Below are 19,470 nucleotides of genomic sequence, written 5' to 3' on the forward strand. Positions count from 1 at the left end.
CTTATGCAGTCCAGGATTGCCTGTCTAGGGAGTGGTGCCCCCTGCAGTGAGCCGACCCTTCTACGTCCAGTAACTGTCAAGCCAACCCTCCACAGACACACACACACAGGCCAATACGATTTGGCAATTCCTCAACTGAGGCTTTTCTTGCAAACGACTCTAGGCTGTGTCAAGTCAACGACTAAAGCTAACTGGGACAGCCCTTACTGCAGACTAGTCTCAGATCTGTCCACAAAACAGTGACAATTGTGATTTCACCCACATCCCATCAGCCTCCTCACGGGCCAAGGATAGTAGAAGGTTCAGGGGAATCCAGCGGTAACCCCATAGCAGCAATGACCCAGGGAGAGCCTTCCAAAGATAGTTGGTTTGATTCACACTAACTTTAAGCACAAATTTGCTAAGTTGTAGTTCACATTGGCAAATTCCATAAAACATTCCAGATCTCTGGATGGTCTTCAAAGATAGCATGCTCTGACCACGTTCTCTTCCTATTCCCACAGGGCCACTGTGTACCGGAGACTGACAGCACCTCACACATACAATCTTTGGCCCCCACAGTCCCCTTCCTGACCCCTGTTGTCTCAGTCCCAGTCTGATCCCTCCAGTTAGGACACCTGCCGCTCTTGTTCCACAGAAGTCTGACATTTCCATGTGACCCCTTCATTCTGGCCCCACAATGTGCTTTTGCCCCATAAGGACAGACAGTAGAGGGGAAAGGGGAATAGCTTATCAATTTTCCCAGGAGCCCTGAGGCATACAGTCTTGGCAGGGAATGTTAACCTTTGACATCAGGTTGTAGCTACATCCTCTTCTTTCGGAGGCGAGGAGGCTTTTCTTTGAGAAAACGAGTCTAAGCAAGTTCACCCCTCAGGCTCACCCCTGTCACCAAGGTCCTACCCCCACAGCTCTCCTCCCCACTCCTCACCTAAGGCATTAACTCCTCAGCTTTTCCCAACCCCCTTCTATGTACCGTCAACAGGCCTCTGGCAGCAGGCGTGGCAAGATGCCCTTGCAGGCAGAGGCACTCCCAGCTTCCCTGCAGACAGGCAGAAGAAATCGTGACTAGTCTCAACTCTTACTTTTACCATGATAATTGTACCCGCCATCAGCCCCCAACCCACTTCCTCACATTGACCACGTCTTCCGCGTCTCCACTGCAGAAGCCTGAAAGGTCTCTCTATGTCCTTGAGATGAAGTCAGGGTCCCCTGTGTCCATGAAGCTGGTGCCTAAACCGGCCCCACTGACCTCTCTGGCTTCACCTTACCCCTCTCACGGTACCTCTGTTGGCTCCAGCTACCTGCCTGTCAACATAAAAACCGCAGCTCTCATCTTAAAGGGAATAAGAGATGGTTTACTCCGGAGCCATTCTGAGTGACCATGGCCAGAGAATGTGGATTTAGGCAACACCAATCAAATTCCACATTCCAACACAGATGCAGTTTCACAGGGTTTTTATAGTTCTATGAAACAAAGACAGCCATAAATCTAGGCAACTATAAACTATATTGGTGGGTACACCAGAGAGGCACACAGAGAGAAGGGGAAGATTTTTTTATAGACCCAAGATGCTGTCTGACAACATTCTTAGCTCTTGGATTGGTGGAAGCTAGTGTTCTGCTAAGTTAATAGCTTCTCAGAGGTTTCTATTTATTATCACAAGGTGTTATAGTTCAGATACAGAGTGAGACAAGAAAGCTAAAACCTGCCTGAGATAAAGTAATTCGCCTCTGAACCTACAAAGTTCCAATCTCCCCACAGGACTGAAATTCCAGTTGGCCCATCAGTCTCTGCCGACAGACTCCTTCCAGGAGATTTTTGCTGTTGTTCACACCCAGACACAGCTCCTTCAGGAATTTTCATTCATGGCTGCTGTGGACTACAGAGGCTCTTCCCATGGGGTTTGGCACCTGCTACTGTTCCAGTCGGAACTCACTGCCCTCTCTCTCACTGTGCAGCCCTGGTAGACCTGGAACTTGCTAAGTAGATCAGGCTGGCCTTGAACTCACAGAGATCTGCCTGCCTCTGCCTCCCGAGTGCTGGGATTAAAAAGGCTTGGTGACTTATCAGGCTTCTCTCTTTTTGTTTGTGTGACCTCTAGTGTCCCACAGAGACCTGTCAACTGTATTTCCTAATATCATAACACACCTGCCGGCACTGCTAACATACCACACAGTCCACTGTATCCATTCAAGTGATTGTTCCACTAACTCTCCATGTCCACTTGGACTTCAACAGGTCTCTGAAAAAGGGAAACTGACTGCTTTTGCCTGTCTTAGTGTCTTCAGTACCTGGCGCTACCACAGAGTACAGTAGACGCTCAACAAGTAACTTTTAAATGGATGAATGAGTTCTTGTTTGTGATCCATACCCTTACCCAGCAAATGCTTATAGACGTTGTCCCCTGCGAGGCCTTAAAATCGTGTGCTGTAGAGAGATGTAAAGAGAAATCTGATCTTGTTCTAGGCCTTGGGGAAGTCGGCCCATGAGAACCATAGATATTTAGGGATAAATACTGTAGGAATAGCACCAAAAAGTAAAGTATATGCAGGTAGATAGGTGCTTTTGGTGCTCGGGGGAGGGAAAAAGCTGCTGGGTGTGGCCAAACTGTGATGGCCTAATGAAGGAAGTGGGGATAAGCAGTAGTCTCAGAGGGGACAAGGACAGGGAGGGTGACCTGAGAACCTCCTGGTCATTGTGGATGGAGGTCACAATCTGCAGATAGCACATTTCCACCCCGCATAACTGGTGAGGTCTTGGGAACGTTTCTGGACTACCTAGGGGGCAGATGGAGAGGGAAAAGGGTGACCCTAAGGTGGACTGATGGGGAAGCTTTGTTAATTTAACTAGAGTGTCAGCTTAGGCTGGGAGAGGCAGGGACTTCCACCACACAGGCTCAGTGGATGCTTCAATCCCTACGCGGGGCCTCAGCCATGTCTCACCTTCATGAGTATTCTCTGGGAATCCAGACACGGCTGTCAGAGAGAAACTAAGAGGTAGACTCAGGAAGTTTCAGGGCAGCGGTTTCAGGAACACAGGACCTTAAAGGGTGAAGGAGGAGGTGGGGAGAGAAAGTTCAAGGCAGAGACAAAACAGGGCTGAGCATAGTGGTTCTATACCTCGAATCCCAGCTCGCAGGAGAATGAAGCCAGTGTCTGACTGGGCAAGCTGGTGATACTGTGTGGATTGCTGAGTTTTGGACCCATCAGTGCCTCATAGTGAAAATGGACTTAGGTGGGAACTTTAGTTAGCACGTTCTCTCTTCGTGTCTCCCACCTCCTCACCACACCTTCCATTTCTCCAGAGCTCTAAAAGTCCCCCCACCCCAACAAACAAACAAAAAACAAAGCAACAAACCCAGGACTCTCATCTGAGAGTTACGTGTGACATTGAGCCCACCCCAGTAACAGCCCTTCATTCATATTGTTCTCCATCCGTCCCTTTCCAGGTCTGCTCTCCACTGCCAGACAGCTGGACCGAGAGAGCAAAGACGAGCATGTCCTGGAGGTAAGTGGTGGGGAGTCTGGGCACTGCCTTTGGGAGCCCCAGAAGGAGGCTGGGCTGTAGGCAGCCAGCTGCATGGCCCCAGCACTGTGTCTGTGGCTGTGGCTGGGGTGTAGGGCTGAGGTGGGACAGGACAACCTATTCCAGTACAGTCTTTCTGTGACTAGTGGTAAGAGTCCTTCAGCCTTCACTGGCTCTTTGGTACTGAGGAAGGAAGGAATCTGAAAACAGATCCAAGCATGGGAGGATGGCTGGGTTAATGTGTAGTTCCTGAAGGAAGTGCTGGAAGTGGGAATACATGCTTGTCAGGTCTAGTTTCTAACCCATCCCTCCTGCCTTGGAGAGAAAACCACTCAATGGTCCTTTACTACAGTTGATGTGGGGCCAGGATAAACATTTTTTTGTTTTCTGGATCTGTGTTCTTTCTAGGGTGTCTGTAATATCGCCCAAGCACCCCTGACGCTCAGCCTCCTACAAGGAGTATTCTAGAGGGGAGTAAATTAGCAGAGGCTACAAATCTAGTTCTTTCCCCTCCTGAGCAGCCCACGACTCACCCACACGCATCTCTTCTGGCCTTAAGGGCTCCCGGAGGGCAGGATGCATATTTGCTTTTCTATAATACAGGCTCTGAAATTCTCTTTCCCTGTGGTCCCAGCTATTTAGGAGGAGACTCTCAAGTTCAAAGTCAGTTTTGGTTACAGGAATTCAGGGAAGTCTGCAACCTAGTGAGAGACCTGTCTCGAGAGAAACAATAGAGAAAAAAGGAGGGCACAGGTCACTGGGAGAGCATATTTGTAGCATGCATGAGGCCCTGGGTTGACATCCTTGACTAACAACAACAAAAATCAAGAAAGAAAGACGAAGGAAAGGCGTCTGTCACTAAGAGCAAGTGGCCTTGAATTCCCAGTTCAGTTATCTTTAAAGTCTAGAACAGCTGGTTCTCAACCTGTGGGTCACAACCCCCTTGGGGCAGAATGACCTTTTCACAAGGGTCACCATTGGAAAACATAGATATTTACATTGAAATTTATAACAGTAGCAAACATTACATTTGGGAAGTAGCAATGATAATAATTTTATGGTTGGAGTAATCACAGCACGAGGAACTGTGTTAAAGGGTCACAGCATGAGGGCAGCTGAGAGCCACGGCTCTGGAAGTACTTCTACAGTGCAGAGTGGGGAATCAAACCTAGGACCTCATACATGCTAGACGAGTGCTCTACCACTGAGCCACCTTCCGACCTCTGAGCTACTGTGAGTGGAAATGCCTTGTCTCGTACCATTTCCTCAGGACTATGGATGTCTCAGCGGGTTAGGTCCCTGTGACAACAGAGCGTGATTCTGACGTTAGATTTTATTTCATGTATTGGGTGGCGTGTCTGACCTGGGTTTTACCCATTCCTGCAAAATGCCTTCTAATGCAAGCAGAGAACAAAACTTCTGTCAGTCACAAGCCAAATAATAAATGATGATGATGATGATGATGATGATGATGATGATGATGATGATGGAAGAGGCCCAGGAGTCTTCTACGTGAATGCCAGGCTTTCACAGCAGATTCTAACCATGACTGCTTCTGGTTCTGTGTGGTTTCTTTTTGTTCTTACTGCTCCAAGGTCAGATCATTGCAGTAGCAGCCATCAGCTCTAACTGCGGCTACTCGTGGGCTGGTGGTAGCCATGGTAGGACCGTGGCAGTCCTAGGCACTGCTTCCCAGTGACGTCACAGGAGCTCACACACCTTTCTGTCTACAGGTGACTGTGCTGGATAACGGGGAGCCCCCTCTAAAGTCCACCTCCAGAGTGGTGGTGTGTGTCTTGGATGTCAATGACAACCCGCCCGGGTTCTCCCACAAGCTCTTCAATGTCCGCCTTCCTGAGAGACTGAGCCCCTTGTCCTCGAAGCCTGTGTACAGGCTGGTGGCTTCAGATCCAGATGAAGGTCTCAACGGCGACATCACCTACAGCATTGAGGAGAGTGATGAGGAGGGCTTCAGAATTGACCCTGTCACGGGGGTTGTATCCTCCAGCAGCACTTTTGCGGCAGGAGAATACAATATCCTAACGGTGAGCGACTGAGGGTTTGCAGAGTCAGAGGGAGTGGCTGCTGATTTTCCTGTCTCTCTTCCCTTCCCTTCCCTTCCCTTCCCTTCCCTTCCCTTCCCTTCCCTCTCCTCCTTCTCCTTCTTCTTCTTCTTCTTCTTCTCCTCCTCCTCCTTCTTTTTTTTTTTTTTTGCCTGCTTTAGCTTATAAAGAGAAGGCGGGGCCAGACTCACTCCTGAGAGACACTCTCAGCCTACTCTGCTGAACCAGCATTAATACATTCCGGAGGGTTGCATCCCCAAAGATGGTCACTAAACTCCACTTTGAGTGTGTGTGCATGTGTGTGAGTGTGTGCATGTGTGTGCACATGCATGCGTTCTTGGGAAGTTAGCACTGAGAAATAGGGCCCTCTTGGGTGAAGGGCAACAGCTTCCCTGGGCAACCTTGATTCCTTCGCCTTATTCGGACAAGTTATTTAAGGCTTTTGAATCTCTATAAACTGAGCTTAAGATGCTAGTGTGTCAAAAGGCAGATCACAAGTTCTCACACCGCACTGCTAAACTGAACACAGCCTTGTTGCTGGAGGGTCACATGACTCAGGGTACGACTTCATCATATGGAGTCCCCATTTCTGCCTACAGAGGGGAGAAAAATTATACCAGGGCTACCGTGAGGGTTGAACGCTGCACCCAGAGCTCTTAGATTGAGGACTGATCATCGCAGAGCTCAGTGAGTCTGGCTCATCGTGCTTGTGTTTGTTGGCAGTGATATGCGGCCAATGAATATAAACTTCAGCTTAGGAATCAGTATGCAGCAAGGTATGGCGGTTGTCTTGGCTAGTCCTCCTCACCACTGTGATCAGATTCCTGACGGGAGCAGCTTAAGGGAGGAAAGATTGAGGATTTTGTCAGTGATTTCTTTGCCACGCCCATTTGGGCAACCATGGTGGAAGGATTATGTGGCAAAGGTGAAGTATTGACTTTCATGGCTAACCAGGGAGCTGAGAAAAGGAGATTCAGGTGGGGTCCAAGGCAAGATATGGTCCCCAAAGATGTGGCCCTGGTGACCTCCAACTCAGTCCACCCCTACCTCTCACCAGCTCCCATCATTCCAAGCTACATATCAAGAACCCAACAAGAGACTGACCCACTGATTAGGTCAGCTCCCTTACAGTCTAATCTTTTCTGGAAATGCTATCACAGATACGCCAAGGGCACACTTTACTGTCTCCTAAGCACGGCTCAGTTGTATTAGTTACTCCTGTTGTTGTGGGGAGTGGGAGGACAACACACAGATAAAAAGACAAAAACAAAGAAAAATGACCAAAAAACAAGAAGAAAGAGTTTGTTTTAGCTTATGGTTCCAGAGAGATAAAGTCTATAAATGGCAAGGAAGTAGAAGCAGAAAGCAGGAAGCAGAAAAATCGCATGTCATCCACACACAGGAAGCAGAGAGAGCACAGGAAGTGGGGCAAACTGATAAACTCACCATAAAGCCCACCTCCCAGTGACATACTTTCTCCAGCAAGGCTGTACCTACTGACAGATGGAGGTACCCAACTTCATCAAACAGTGTTGTCTACTGGGGATCAAGTGTTCAAATATCTGAGCCAAAGATAGACATTACTCGTTCAAACTGACACACCAATCAAGGTGACAACCAATATTAGCTGCCCTTGTGCTTTTTGCTTCTCCCCCACCCCCGCCAACAAGAGATTCTAGAAGATAAGCTAGATTTTTTTTCACCTAGTAACTAACAGAACTCTTGCCTATCATTGCCATTCAAGTGTGTGCCCCATGGGTGAATGAGTGAGTGAGTGGAAGGCCTCTTCCATGGTGACTCAGCTTGGCTTTTGGTGTCTCCTTAGATCAAGGCAACAGACAGTGGGCAGCCAGCCCTCTCCACCAGTGTCCGACTTCACATTGAATGGATTCCCCAGCCTCGGCCATCCTCCATCCCACTGTCCTTTGATGAGCCCCACTACAGCTTCACGGTCATGGAAACGGACCCTGTGAACCACATGGTGGGAGTCATCAGTGTAGAAGGGCGGCCTGGCCTCTTCTGGTTCCACATCTCAAGTGAGGACCAAAGAGGACAAATCCTTCTATTTTTATATTCCCCCCTGGTGCAATATTCTCTCCCTCTCAAGGTCATGCTCCTTGACATCTCCTCCTTTTGTTCTGAGTGGTGATCACCTCTTCTCTGGTTCTTTGGGACATTGTATAAAAGGGACAACACATCTGTGGAGCCTCTTTTGTTATAGCTAAGACCTCAGGTGGACCCAGGGATTCCCCCAAGGATCCATCTCCTGAATCTCCTGAGTTCCACACCCTCCCAAAAAGAGTGCCACTATCTGAAGACCAGGCATTCAAGTCCTGGGCCATGGGGCATACTACGTGTTCAAGCCCCAACAATCCCAGAAACAGAATAAATTCTACAGCAGCTTTTGATTTTCCTACAGGACTCTTCAGCCCCCACATCCCTGCTTTTTGCTAGATCACTTGATAAGTTGGACAGATAATGTAGCATTTTGGGGGGCCACCTAAGGAAATACGATCCAATCTGTCACCAGGTAGTTACCATTCCCAAATAGTCTTAGACTCTTGCTCGGCCTCTTCCTTGGATACCCACAGTCTTGACAGCCAAAGTCAGCTAAGATTGCATTTACCATGTGCTCTAGATCTGTGGTCAAACCCAAGCTAGGCTAGAGCTGCCTAAGTTACTGGTGTCGTATCTGCTCCTTCCCTCCTCCAGATGGGGATAAGGACATGGACTTTGACATTGAGAAGACCACGGGCAGCATTGCCATAGCCAGGCCTCTTGATACGAGGAGAAAGTCAAGCTATAACTTGACTGTGGAGGTGACGGATGGGTTCCACACAATTGCCACCCAGGTAAGAGGCCTTGGTCAAGAGCTCCTGTTTCAGAACAAAATGAGAGGGGAACTCGGAGTAAGGCTATTAAAGACTTTTGATTGATGTGAGGCTCCTCAAAGAAGTTGGAATCTGAGTTCTGGATACCAGTCTTACTTGATACACACTCCACTTCTGTGGTTGTGGGAGAATTTTTCCCCATTCTACATCTCTATATATTGAAAGAATTTACACAAACAGTTTTAATTAAAGATAGTCTGCCAGAAGGACTCCAGTGGGTATGAGAAATGACAAGTCATGAGGCTTTCAGCTTCTACTCTGACTGTTGTAGAGTAATGCTACATCATACACTGGAATTTTACACATTTTGCTTGAAGAAATGGCCCAATGAAATTGTTCTGTTTTGTTGTTGTTGTTTTTGTTTTGAGACAGGGTATCTTCCTGTGGCTGTGGTAAGACATCATGACAAAAGCAGCTTAAGAAAGATGGGGTTGATTTGGCTCCCAGTTCCAGGTTACATCTCTTCAGTGCAGGGAACTCAGCAGCAGGAACTTTGAAGCAGCTGGTCACATTCTATTCAAGTCAAGAGTAGAAAGCAATGAGTAAACACATGCATGCTAGAGTTTACTTGTTTTCTCTGCTATTATATAGTTCAGGATCCCTTGCCTTGGGCATGGTGCCATATTGGGTTGGTCTTCCTACCTCAACTGATATAATTAGGATAATCCCTCACAGACATGTCTATGAGACAACTAGTCTAGACAATACCTCCTTGAAATGCCATTCCCAGGTCATTCTACTTTGTGTCAAGTTCACAATTAACACTAACAATCACAGGGACTTACTCTGTAGCCAGACTGGCCTGGAACTCACCGTACAGCCCAATATGGCATCAAATCATGGTAATTCTGCTTCAGACTATCATCTACTGTATTTCTATGTGAGCACCAACTTGTCCAGTTTAAATATATTCGTTTTTTAAATTAGTGACAAAAAGATGGACATGGTGGTGTACACCTCTAGTCCCAACATTCAGGAAGCAGAAGCAGGAGGATTTCTGAGTTTGAGGCTAGCCTGATCTACAGAGCAAATTACAGGATAGCTAGGGCTACTCCGAGAAACCTTGTCTCAAAAAAGAAAGAAAGAGAGAAAGAAAGAAAGAAAGAAAGAAAGGAAGTAAAAGAAAGGAAGGAAGGAAGGAAAAGAAAGGAAGGAAGGAAGGAAAAGAAAAAGGAGAAAAGAAAAAGAAAAAATATCTACTAGGCACCAGGTATAGAGGTGCACACCTTTAATCCCAGTACTCAGGAGGCAGAGGCAGTTAGATCTCTGTGAATTAGAGGCCAGCCTAGTCTATAAAGTGTGTTCTAGGACAGCTAAAACTATTATACAGAGAAACCCTGCCTTGAAAAAAAAAACAGCAAAATCTACTAGGCAGTTTGGTATCTGAAAGCTTGTTATTTTGAAATTCTACCATACCTTCAATAGCTATTTACTAAGTAGAATGGCAGCTGCTTGCCAGACACTGCCAACAAAGATGGGAGGGACAGTGAAGTCCCAGCAGGCACCATCCCTGTGTCCATGCAGTCCAATCGGTCTCTTTGTGTCTTGTCCCCCTGCCCAGGTCCACATCTTCATGATTGCCAACATCAACCGCCATCGGCCTCAGTTTCTGCGGGATCACTATGAAGTCACAGTCCCCCAGGACACACTGCCTGGGGTAGAACTCCTCCAGGTCCAGGCCTCGGATCAAGACAATGGCAAAGGCCTCATTTATACCATCCACAGCAGCCAGGATCCTGGAAGTGCCAGCCTCTTCCAGCTGGACCCAAGCAGTGGAGTGTTGGTGACAGTGGGGAGATTGGACCTGCTCTCCTGGCCTTCTCAGCACATTCTGATGGTCATGGTGAGTAAACTCAGAATGGATGAGGAGTGAAATCTTATCTGCATTCTCCTCACTCTAATGAACTACTCTGACAAAAGCAACTTAAGAGAGAAAGTTCCAGAAGGTCCAGTCCATCATGGAAGAGAAGACATGGCTGCAGGCAGGGAAGGCAGGCAACAGAAGCAGGAGGCTGGCTGGTCACATTGAGTCTGCCCTCAAGAAACAGAGGGTGAGCAGAAAGTGAGGCCAGGCTTAAAAGCCTCAAGACCCACCCCCATGACCCACTTCCTCCCACACACCTTCCCCACATAAAGCTTCCACCACCTCCCCAATCTCAGCAACAAGTATTCAGACACATGATTCTATGGGGTCATTTCACATTCAAACCCTACACAAGGAACTTGCATGCAGGTAGATAGAATGGGATAGTGGTGTGGTATCTCACAGCTGGCCAGAGCACCTTCTCTGAGGGATGCCTGGAGTGAAGCAGAGAAGTGGACTAGCCAAGGAATCTTCCATCAGCCTCAGCTTTCTCTGGACTCACCCCAAATACCTACAACAGATCTTTGCCCACTCTGTGATTTTATTATGGCTGACCTCTAGATTTATGTGTTATCAGTTCTGGGAGAGACCCAGAGATGCTCCAGCCCAAGGCAAAAAGAAGAATCAAGCAAGCAAGCAAGCAAGCCTGTAGGCTATAACATTTAAGGAGGACTCACTGTCTCGGTCACATGCCGATCTTTCTGTGACTCTGAGAGTCAGAGCCTCCTTGAATTCTGCACACTACATTCTCCACTTACCCCAGCTCATACCTCTTACCCATACCTGCAGCCCACAGGGGAAGAAAGATTTGCTAACTACCACACAGTTATTTTTGAGAAAGCCGGAGTGAGGGTTTCACCTCCTGTCTCAGGGTCAGGATTCTTACAAGCCAATTGACCATCCTCTGGGGATATTAGTGTACACTGAAGGATTCGAGAATTCCTGCCACCAAGAAAGCCCTATGACTTCACTGAGTTCAGTGCCTCCCAAATCTACATGACCACAGAACTCATTAATGTGTTACCATCTTAAAGAGCTCGTAGTCTGAGACCTGCTGTGTTTCTGCCTCGTAAACCTTTCTCCTAAAGTGGAAGTATCCATAGAAACAGCTAAGCCCTGCGATAACTAGCTGAGATGTGTCTAACAGCATAGACTGGAGAAAGACTTAAAGGAATCCACAGAAGTTAGGTAGCCTGTTCATTGGCATTCTGTCTCTTTGGCCTGACTCTGACCTTAGCTCCTCTGACTCTGTTTGCTGCTCATTCTGCTGAACCCTGTTTTAGGTCCGAGACCAAGAGATGCCCATCAAGAGGAACTTTGTGTGGGTGACCATTCATGTGGAGGATGGAAACCTCCACTCACCTCACTTCACTCAGCCCCATTATGAGGCAAATGTTCCTGACACCACTGCCCCTGGCACGGAGCTGCTGCAGGTCCGAGCTGTGGATGCTGACCGGGGAGCCAACGCTGAAGTCCATTATTCCTTCCTAAAAGGTGAGGCCCTGGTTGTAAACTTAGGGGATGAGACAAGGGTTTAGGATAAGGGTCAGCAGTAGAGACACAACTCTACAGATTATTCAAGTACAAGCTCTCTAAGCAGTGACAGATGACCATTCTAGAACATTCTATGTGTCAATGTTCTTCCAAAAAATGGTAATTAAAATAGCAAAGGTACTCTCAAGTTATGGGGAAATTTGTGAATAATATGATACAAGCCACTGGAGACCGTATGAAATGTTTATAGAGCCTGTAAATGTGTTAGAATATGACTTCGTGCACTTGTGTGAGAAGGGAAATGAAAGTATGTCACCAGGGTCATGTCATCATTTTAGGAGTAACTTTTATTTTCTGCTCAGATCACTTATTGACTTGGCGTCTGTTATGTGATTTTCTTCCTCTAAAAACTGAGAATATCACCTTTGTTATAAGACTGTTAGAATCCAAAGACAAATGTTTATGTGACATAAATTATAAAATGTGCAAATGCCAGGAGTTTCACGGTCATTGAGAAGTATCAGTTATTTGCTAATGTGGGGGAGGATCCAAGTTTAGTGCTACCCACATTGATTGGGTTTCTCACCTGTAACTCCAGAGGGAGAGGGGATCTGATACCCCCTCTGCAGGCATTGCAATCACACACACACAAACACACACACACATTAAAAATAAATAAACCTTTAAAAAATCGAAGTGATGTGACAAAAAAAGTGATAATATCCAGTATCCCACAAATTGCCAGTGATCATTTATAAGATACAATGCATAATTAATGACATCTTAAGTATTATTTTTTCATGATGATATTTCACAGAAGTAGATACTACAGAAGGAGAAAGATAATCAAGACTTATTCACTACCCTCTCAGAGCATAATGCTAGTTGAGTGGATCTTTAAAAATCAGAGATTTTTACTTTCCCTCTTTTGGGAGAAATAGTTAATGTGGGGCATACATGTATGCCCCACATGACAGGAGAACATTATAGAAAAAGAATATAAATCATGAGACATTCATTGTTTATTTTCTGAAATAAACAATTATTTCAGAAATGATTATGAAATAGAATCACATAGTTTATCTCAATTCATCTTATTGGTATCCCTCATAATGGAGATTTATTTTACAGATAAAGATTAGTTTTAAGGGGCTGGTGAGGTGACTCATTGGGTAAAGGTACTTGTCTCCAAACCATATGACTTGAGTTCACTCCCTAGGACCTGCATGGTGGAAGGACATAGCTGATTGCCTCAAGTCATCCTCTGACCTCCCCCCCCCCCGCCCACATGATGGCCTTCAAGTGCCACGCACATCCAATATGAATAACTGTAACAAAATGTTGAAATATTAGTTTTAAATATTCTTTGGATTATAGAAACCACTCATGTTCATTTTTGAAAACACGGAAGATATAAGAATGTATGAAAAAATAAGGTACAACGCTAAATGAGAAAACACCCAGAGATAACTGTCAGTGTACTTCCCGTCCATCTTCCCGAGCATCTTTGATAGTATTGAGATTATAATGAGTCTATAATTTCATGCCCTGACTTCTTTATCTTGACAGTATAATATGAGAAATAGGTAGAATTCTATTTAGATAGTTAACTTAGGTACTCCTTGCTTTGTTTCATTTTTGAGACAGGGTCTCATATAGCCCTGGCTGCTCTGAAACTCACTATGTGGCCAAGGACTGAATTCCTCATCCTCCTGCCTTCTGCTCAAGTGCTGGGATTACAGGCATGCACCACCATCCCTGGCTAACTTAACTACATTTGATGAGTGACCTAAGCCTGCTGTTGACTCATGCACCCCCTAGCCCCCCATCGTCCTGTGAGAAGGGTCTGAAGAGTGTGAGAGTCAGCTGGGAGGTTTTATGATGAGGCTCAGCTGTTTGGCCATATAAAGCATGCATAATAGAAAAAAAAGGGAACGCTTCCCTGCCTCCACATGGGACCTGTGCTTCTGGTGGTGACAAAACCAGGACCCTATCACTCAGGTACTCCTACAGGAAGGAAGCACATACTTCTGGTTCCCACTCAGACTTCCTGATAAAATTCTGTTACAAGCCTCAGTAGGGTTTGAGAATCCCCAGCCCTTATCTATCACTTGGGTTTTTGTTGTTATTTAGTTTAGTTTTGTTTTGTTTAACCAAAGATAGAAGATTGATCTCAGGCCATATACTCTATAGTAAGGAATATCTTTTTATAGAGTTTAATTTGTTTTTTTGTTGAATTATGATAACCTTCTGAGTTATAGCCAAAATGATTTTCTTTTTAAAAAGATCAGTACGAAATTGCCTTCTAAAAACATGTTGAGTCTGGAGTGAATATATTTAAAGGGAAATATTCATGAAATACTATTATAGCATGATTGGCCAAAGGCTAAATATTGGAAAGAAATTGTCAAAATGATGTGAGACTGGCCACGATTAGGCGATCTGGGTGTGGTGGAGGCGCTGATGCAGAAGCCTCGTGGTCTGGCTATTGTGCATTTCCCCACTCCACTCGTGACTTTACTCTTCAAGTGTGGTGAGAGGCTTTCTAATGTGAGGCCATAAAGGGAAGAGTGGCTTTAGTCTCTGTCTGTGTTGGCAGCCTGACTCCATGTGTGCAGATCCACCTTTTAAGGTTGCAAGCAGAGCTATTGAAAGCAATTCAAAGGATGCCTTTAAACAGTTTTCCATATGAAGCTCTTCCTACAAGAGACATCAGTGAAATTCAGGGTGAAGCACTTACAAAGCGTAAGTCCCCTTCCTTGGCTCCAATGCCTTATTGATGACAGCTTCGGTTTGTCCTTCAAGTTGTATCCCAGAGACTTTCTAATCCTTAACACTTCTGTTTAGAAAGCAACTACGGTGGAGGCCTTCAGAACTGTGTAGTGTGCATTTGCTCTATATATGATATACTAAATCCAGAGTGACTACATGCAGATTTTGTCCTGTTCTGTTTTGTGCCATGGCCTCATGACTGACATAAAAAGCCTAGCTGGTGTCTCTTGAGAGTGTGGCAGACTTCAGTTTGTCCTATTCTCTGTTTCAGGGAACAGTGAAGGTTTCTTCAACATCGACACCTTCCTAGGCACCATCACAGTAGCCCAGAGACTGGATCATGTCCACCACACAAGGTATACGTTAACTGTGAAGGCAGAAGATCAAGGCTCCCCCCAGCGGCATGACCTGGCTGTGGTGGTCATTCATGTCCACCCCTCCGACAACAGCGCTCCCATCTTTTCAAAAGATGAGTATTTCATAGAGATCTCAGAATCGGTCCCTGTTGGTTCCCCGATCCTCCTCATCTCTGCCACAAGCTCCTCTGAAGTCACCTATGAGTTAAGAGAGGGGAACAAGGGTGGTGTGTTTGCCATGAACTCCTATTCCGGCCTCATCTCCACCAAGAAGCGCTTAGACCATGAGAAAATGTCATCCTACCAACTGAAGATCCGAGGCAGCAACACAGCTGGTGTGTTCACGGATGTGGTGGCTCTTGTCTACATCATCGATGAGAACGACAATGCTCCTGCGTTCCTAAAATCGACCTTTGTGGGCCACATCAGTGAAGCAGCTCCTCCACACAGTATGATCCTGGATGAAGACAACAGCCCCTTAGTGATCCGTGCCTCTGACAGTGACCAGGAAGCCAATTCCTTGTTGGTCTATAAAATCTTAGAGCCAGAAGTTTTAAAGTTTTTCAAAGTTGACCCTAGTATGGGAACCCTAACCATCACTTCAGAGCTGGATTACGAGACCACACCCTTGTTCCAATTCAACATCTATGTTCATGACCAAGGAACGCCCATCTTATTTGCGCCCAGACCTGCTAAGGTCACCATCCATGTCCGAGACGTGAATGACTCTCCCCCCAGGTTCTCAGAGCAGATATACGAAGTGGTGGTTGTGGGACCTGTCCACCCTGGCATGAAGCTTCTCATGGTGCAGGCCAAGGATGATGACTCAGAAGTTACCTACAGCATTAAAACTGGCGACATGGATGAAGCTGTTGCCATTCACCCCCTGACAGGCCAAATAACTGTGGTTAATCCTGCTGTTTTGGGGTTTTCCCGGAAGCTCACCATCAAGGCTTCTGATGGTCTGTATCAAGACACGGCACTGGTAAAAATATCGTTGACCCAAGTCCTTGACAAAAGCTTGCGGTTTGATCAGGATATCTACAGGGCAAGAGTGAAGGAGAATATACCACACAGAAAGGCACTGGTGATTCTTGGTGTCCATGGAAACCATTTGAATGACACCCTTTCCTACTTCCTCTTGAACGGCACAGACTTATTTCATGTGGTCAAGTCTGCAGGTGTGCTGCAAACCAGAGGAGTGACATTTGATCGGGAGCAGCAGGATACTCATGAAGTGGTAGTGGAAGTGAGGGACAACCGGGTCCCGCAGCGAGTGGCTCAGGCTCTAGTTAGGGTCTCTGTTGAGGATGTCAATGACAACGCCCCTGAGTTTCAGCATCTGCCCTATTACACAGTCATCCAAGATGGCACCGAACCCGGGGATGTCCTCTTTCAGGTATCTGCCACTGATAAGGATTTGGGAGCCAATGGGACAGTCACATATGGGTTTGCAGAAGATTATGCCTATTTCCGAATTGACCCCTATGTTGGGGACATATCGCTTAAGAAGCCCTTTGATTATCAAGCTTTGAATAAGTATCACCTCAAAGTCATTGCTCGGGATGCAGGTACCCCACCCCTCCAAACTGAGGTAGAGGTGCATGTCACCGTCAGAAATAAATCGAACCCATTGTTTCAGAGTCCTTACTACAGAGTCAAAGTCCCTGAAAATATTACCCTCTACACCCCGATTCTCCACACACAGGCCCGGAGTCCGGAGGGACTGCGGCTCATCTACACCATTGTCGAGGAAGAGCCTTTGATGCTATTCACCACAGACTTTAAGACTGGTGTCCTTATGGTGACAGGACCTCTGGACTATGAATCTAAGAACAAACATGTGTTCACAGTAAGAGCCACAGACACGGCTCTGGGGTCCTTTTCTGAAGCCACAGTAGAAGTCTTAGTTGAGGATATCAATGACAACCCTCCTACTTTCCCCCAAATGGTATATACCACTTCGGTTTCTGAGGGCTTACCTGCTCAGACCCCCGTGATCCAACTGTTGGCTTCTGACCAAGACTCGGGACAGAACCAAGATGTCTCCTATCAGATTGTGGAGGATGGCTCAGATGTCTCTAAGTTCTTCCAGATCAATGGGAGCACGGGGGAGATGTTCACCATGCGAGAGCTGGACTATGAAGCCCAACAGCACTTTCACGTGAAAGTCAGGGCTATGGATAGAGGCGATCCCCCCCTCACCGGCGAAACCCTTGTGGTCGTCAATGTGTCTGATATCAATGACAACCCCCCAGAGTTCAGAGAACCTCAGTATGAAGCCAACGTCAGTGAGCTAGCCACCTGTGGCCATCTGGTTTTAAAAGTTCAAGCCCTTGACCCTGATGTGGGGGACACCTCCCGCCTGGAGTACCTGATTCTTTCTGGCAACCAGGACCGACATTTCTCCATCAATAGCTCATCAGGAATCATTTCTATGTTCAACCTTTGCAAAAAGCAGCTGGGCTCGTCTTACAACTTGAGGGTAGGGGCTTCTGATGGGGTCTTCCGAGCAACTGTGCCGGTATATATCAACACCACCAATGCCAACAAGTATAGCCCCGAGTTCCAGCAACATGTCTATGAAGCCGAATTAGCTGAGAATGCAAGAGTGGGGACAAAGGTGATTGAGTTGCTGGCCATAGACAAAGACAGTGGTCCATACGGTACAGTGGATTACACCATCATCAATAAGCTAGCAGGGGAAAGGTTCTTCATAAATCCCCGTGGCCAGATCACCACTCTACAGAAACTGGACCGGGAAAATTCAACCGAAAGGGTGATTGCTATTAAGGTTATGGCAAGGGATGGAGGGGGGAAAGTGGCCTTCTGCACTGTGAAAATCATTCTCACTGATGAAAATGACAATGCCCCACAATTCAAAGCATCTGGGTACACTGTGTCTATCCCATCCAATGTCAGCAGAGACTCCCCTGTCATCCAAGTACTGGCTTATGATGCAGATGAAGGTCGGAATGCAGATGTCACCTATTCAGTAGACTCGGCTGAGGACCTGGCTGATGAGATCATTGAAGTCAATCCCACCACTGGTGTAATCAAGGTGAAGGAGAGCCTGGTGGGGCTGGAAAACAGGGCTGTTGACTTCAACATCAAAGCCCAGGATGGTGGCCCTCCACACTGGGACTCTCTGGTACCAGTACGACTGCAAGTGGTTCCTAATGAAGTACCTTTGCCCAAGTTTTCTGAACCTCTGTATACTTTCTCTGCATCTGAAGATCTTCCAGAAGGTTCTGAAATTGGGTTTGTGAAAGCCGTAGCTGCTCAAGATCCAGTCATCTACAGTCTGGTTCAGGGTACCACTCCAGAGAGCAACAGGGATGGTGTCTTCTCCTTGGACCAAGACACGGGCGTCCTGAAGGTGAGGAAGGCCATGGACCACGAGTCTACTAAATGGTATCAGATTGACCTGATGGCGCATTGCCCTCATGAGGATACTGACTTGGTTTCATTGGTCTCTGTCAACATTCAAGTGGAAGATGTCAATGACAATAGGCCTGTATTTGAGGCTGATCCATATAAGGCTTTCCTCACTGAGAATATGCCAGGAGGGACCACAGTCATCCAGGTGACTGCCAATGACCAGGACACTGGGAGTGATGGACAGGTGAGCTACAGAATGTCCGTGGAGCCCGGGAGCAGCATCCATGAACTCTTTGCTGTTGACAGTGAGAGTGGCTGGATCACCACACTCCAGGAACTCGACTGTGAGACTCAACAGACTTATCGTTTCCATGTGGTGGCCTTTGACCATGGACAGACCATCCAGCTGTCTTCTCAAGCCCTGGTCGAGGTATCCGTCACAGACGAGAACGACAACCCCCCTCGGTTTGCTTTTGAAGACTATAGAGGCTCTGTGGTGGAGAACAGCGAGCCTGGTGAGCTTGTGGCCACTCTGAAAACTTTGGATGCTGACATCTCGGAGCAGAACCGGCAGGTGACCTGCTACATCACAGGTAAGAATGCCTAGCATGGACTGGGGGCTTTGGGGTACATTGCGAAAGCCTAGCAGGAGGCACTCTGAGATGAAGATGACACTTTTTAGTCACTTGTTCCCCTAGGCTATCCATGGTCCCATTCAGAGACGTGGCAATGCCAGTTTTCACCCACGCTTCAGAGATACTGGGAAAACCCAACTGTGGGAAACTCCTAAAGTCACCCATGAATTAGAAAGTAGTTTGCAAAGAGGTGATCATTATTCCTTCAGGTGAGGAGATGGGATCAAAGGATCATACTATACCTACTTGTCTTAGTCACTATTCTCTTTCTGTGAAGAGACACCACGGCCAAGGTGACTTCTTATAAAAGAACACATTTAATTGGGGGCTGGCTTGCAGTTTTAGAGGGCTAGTCACGATCACCGTGGAAGGAAGCAGACAGGCATGGCACTGAAGCAGAAACTGAGAGCTTTGCTTCCTGCAGGTATCCAGCAGCAGGAGACTGGGCCTGGTGTGGGCTATTGAAACCTCAAAGCCCATCCCCAGTA

At 46.8% G+C, this 19,470-nt stretch overlaps 1 protein-coding gene across 1 annotated transcript in view; it reads left to right on the forward strand.

Annotated features, from left to right (window-relative positions):
* Fat2 (FAT atypical cadherin 2) overlaps positions 1-19,470 on the forward strand; it is a 61,999-nt gene that overhangs the window by 12,385 nt on the left and 30,144 nt on the right. The window contains exons 3-9 of the mRNA XM_041665178.1: positions 3,450-3,508; positions 5,260-5,571; positions 7,415-7,625; positions 8,302-8,441; positions 10,042-10,323; positions 11,628-11,838; positions 14,882-18,940. Of these exons, the coding sequence (XP_041521112.1) occupies positions 3,450-3,508; positions 5,260-5,571; positions 7,415-7,625; positions 8,302-8,441; positions 10,042-10,323; positions 11,628-11,838; positions 14,882-18,940 (5,274 nt within the window). The remainder of the gene's footprint in view (positions 1-3,449; positions 3,509-5,259; positions 5,572-7,414; positions 7,626-8,301; positions 8,442-10,041; positions 10,324-11,627; positions 11,839-14,881; positions 18,941-19,470) is intronic.

This window comes from Microtus oregoni, unplaced genomic scaffold, assembly GCF_018167655.1.
Source record: "Microtus oregoni isolate MIOR12 unplaced genomic scaffold, Mior012 000015F_ref0000493, whole genome shotgun sequence".
NCBI classification, from domain to species: Eukaryota; Metazoa; Chordata; class Mammalia; order Rodentia; family Cricetidae; genus Microtus; species Microtus oregoni.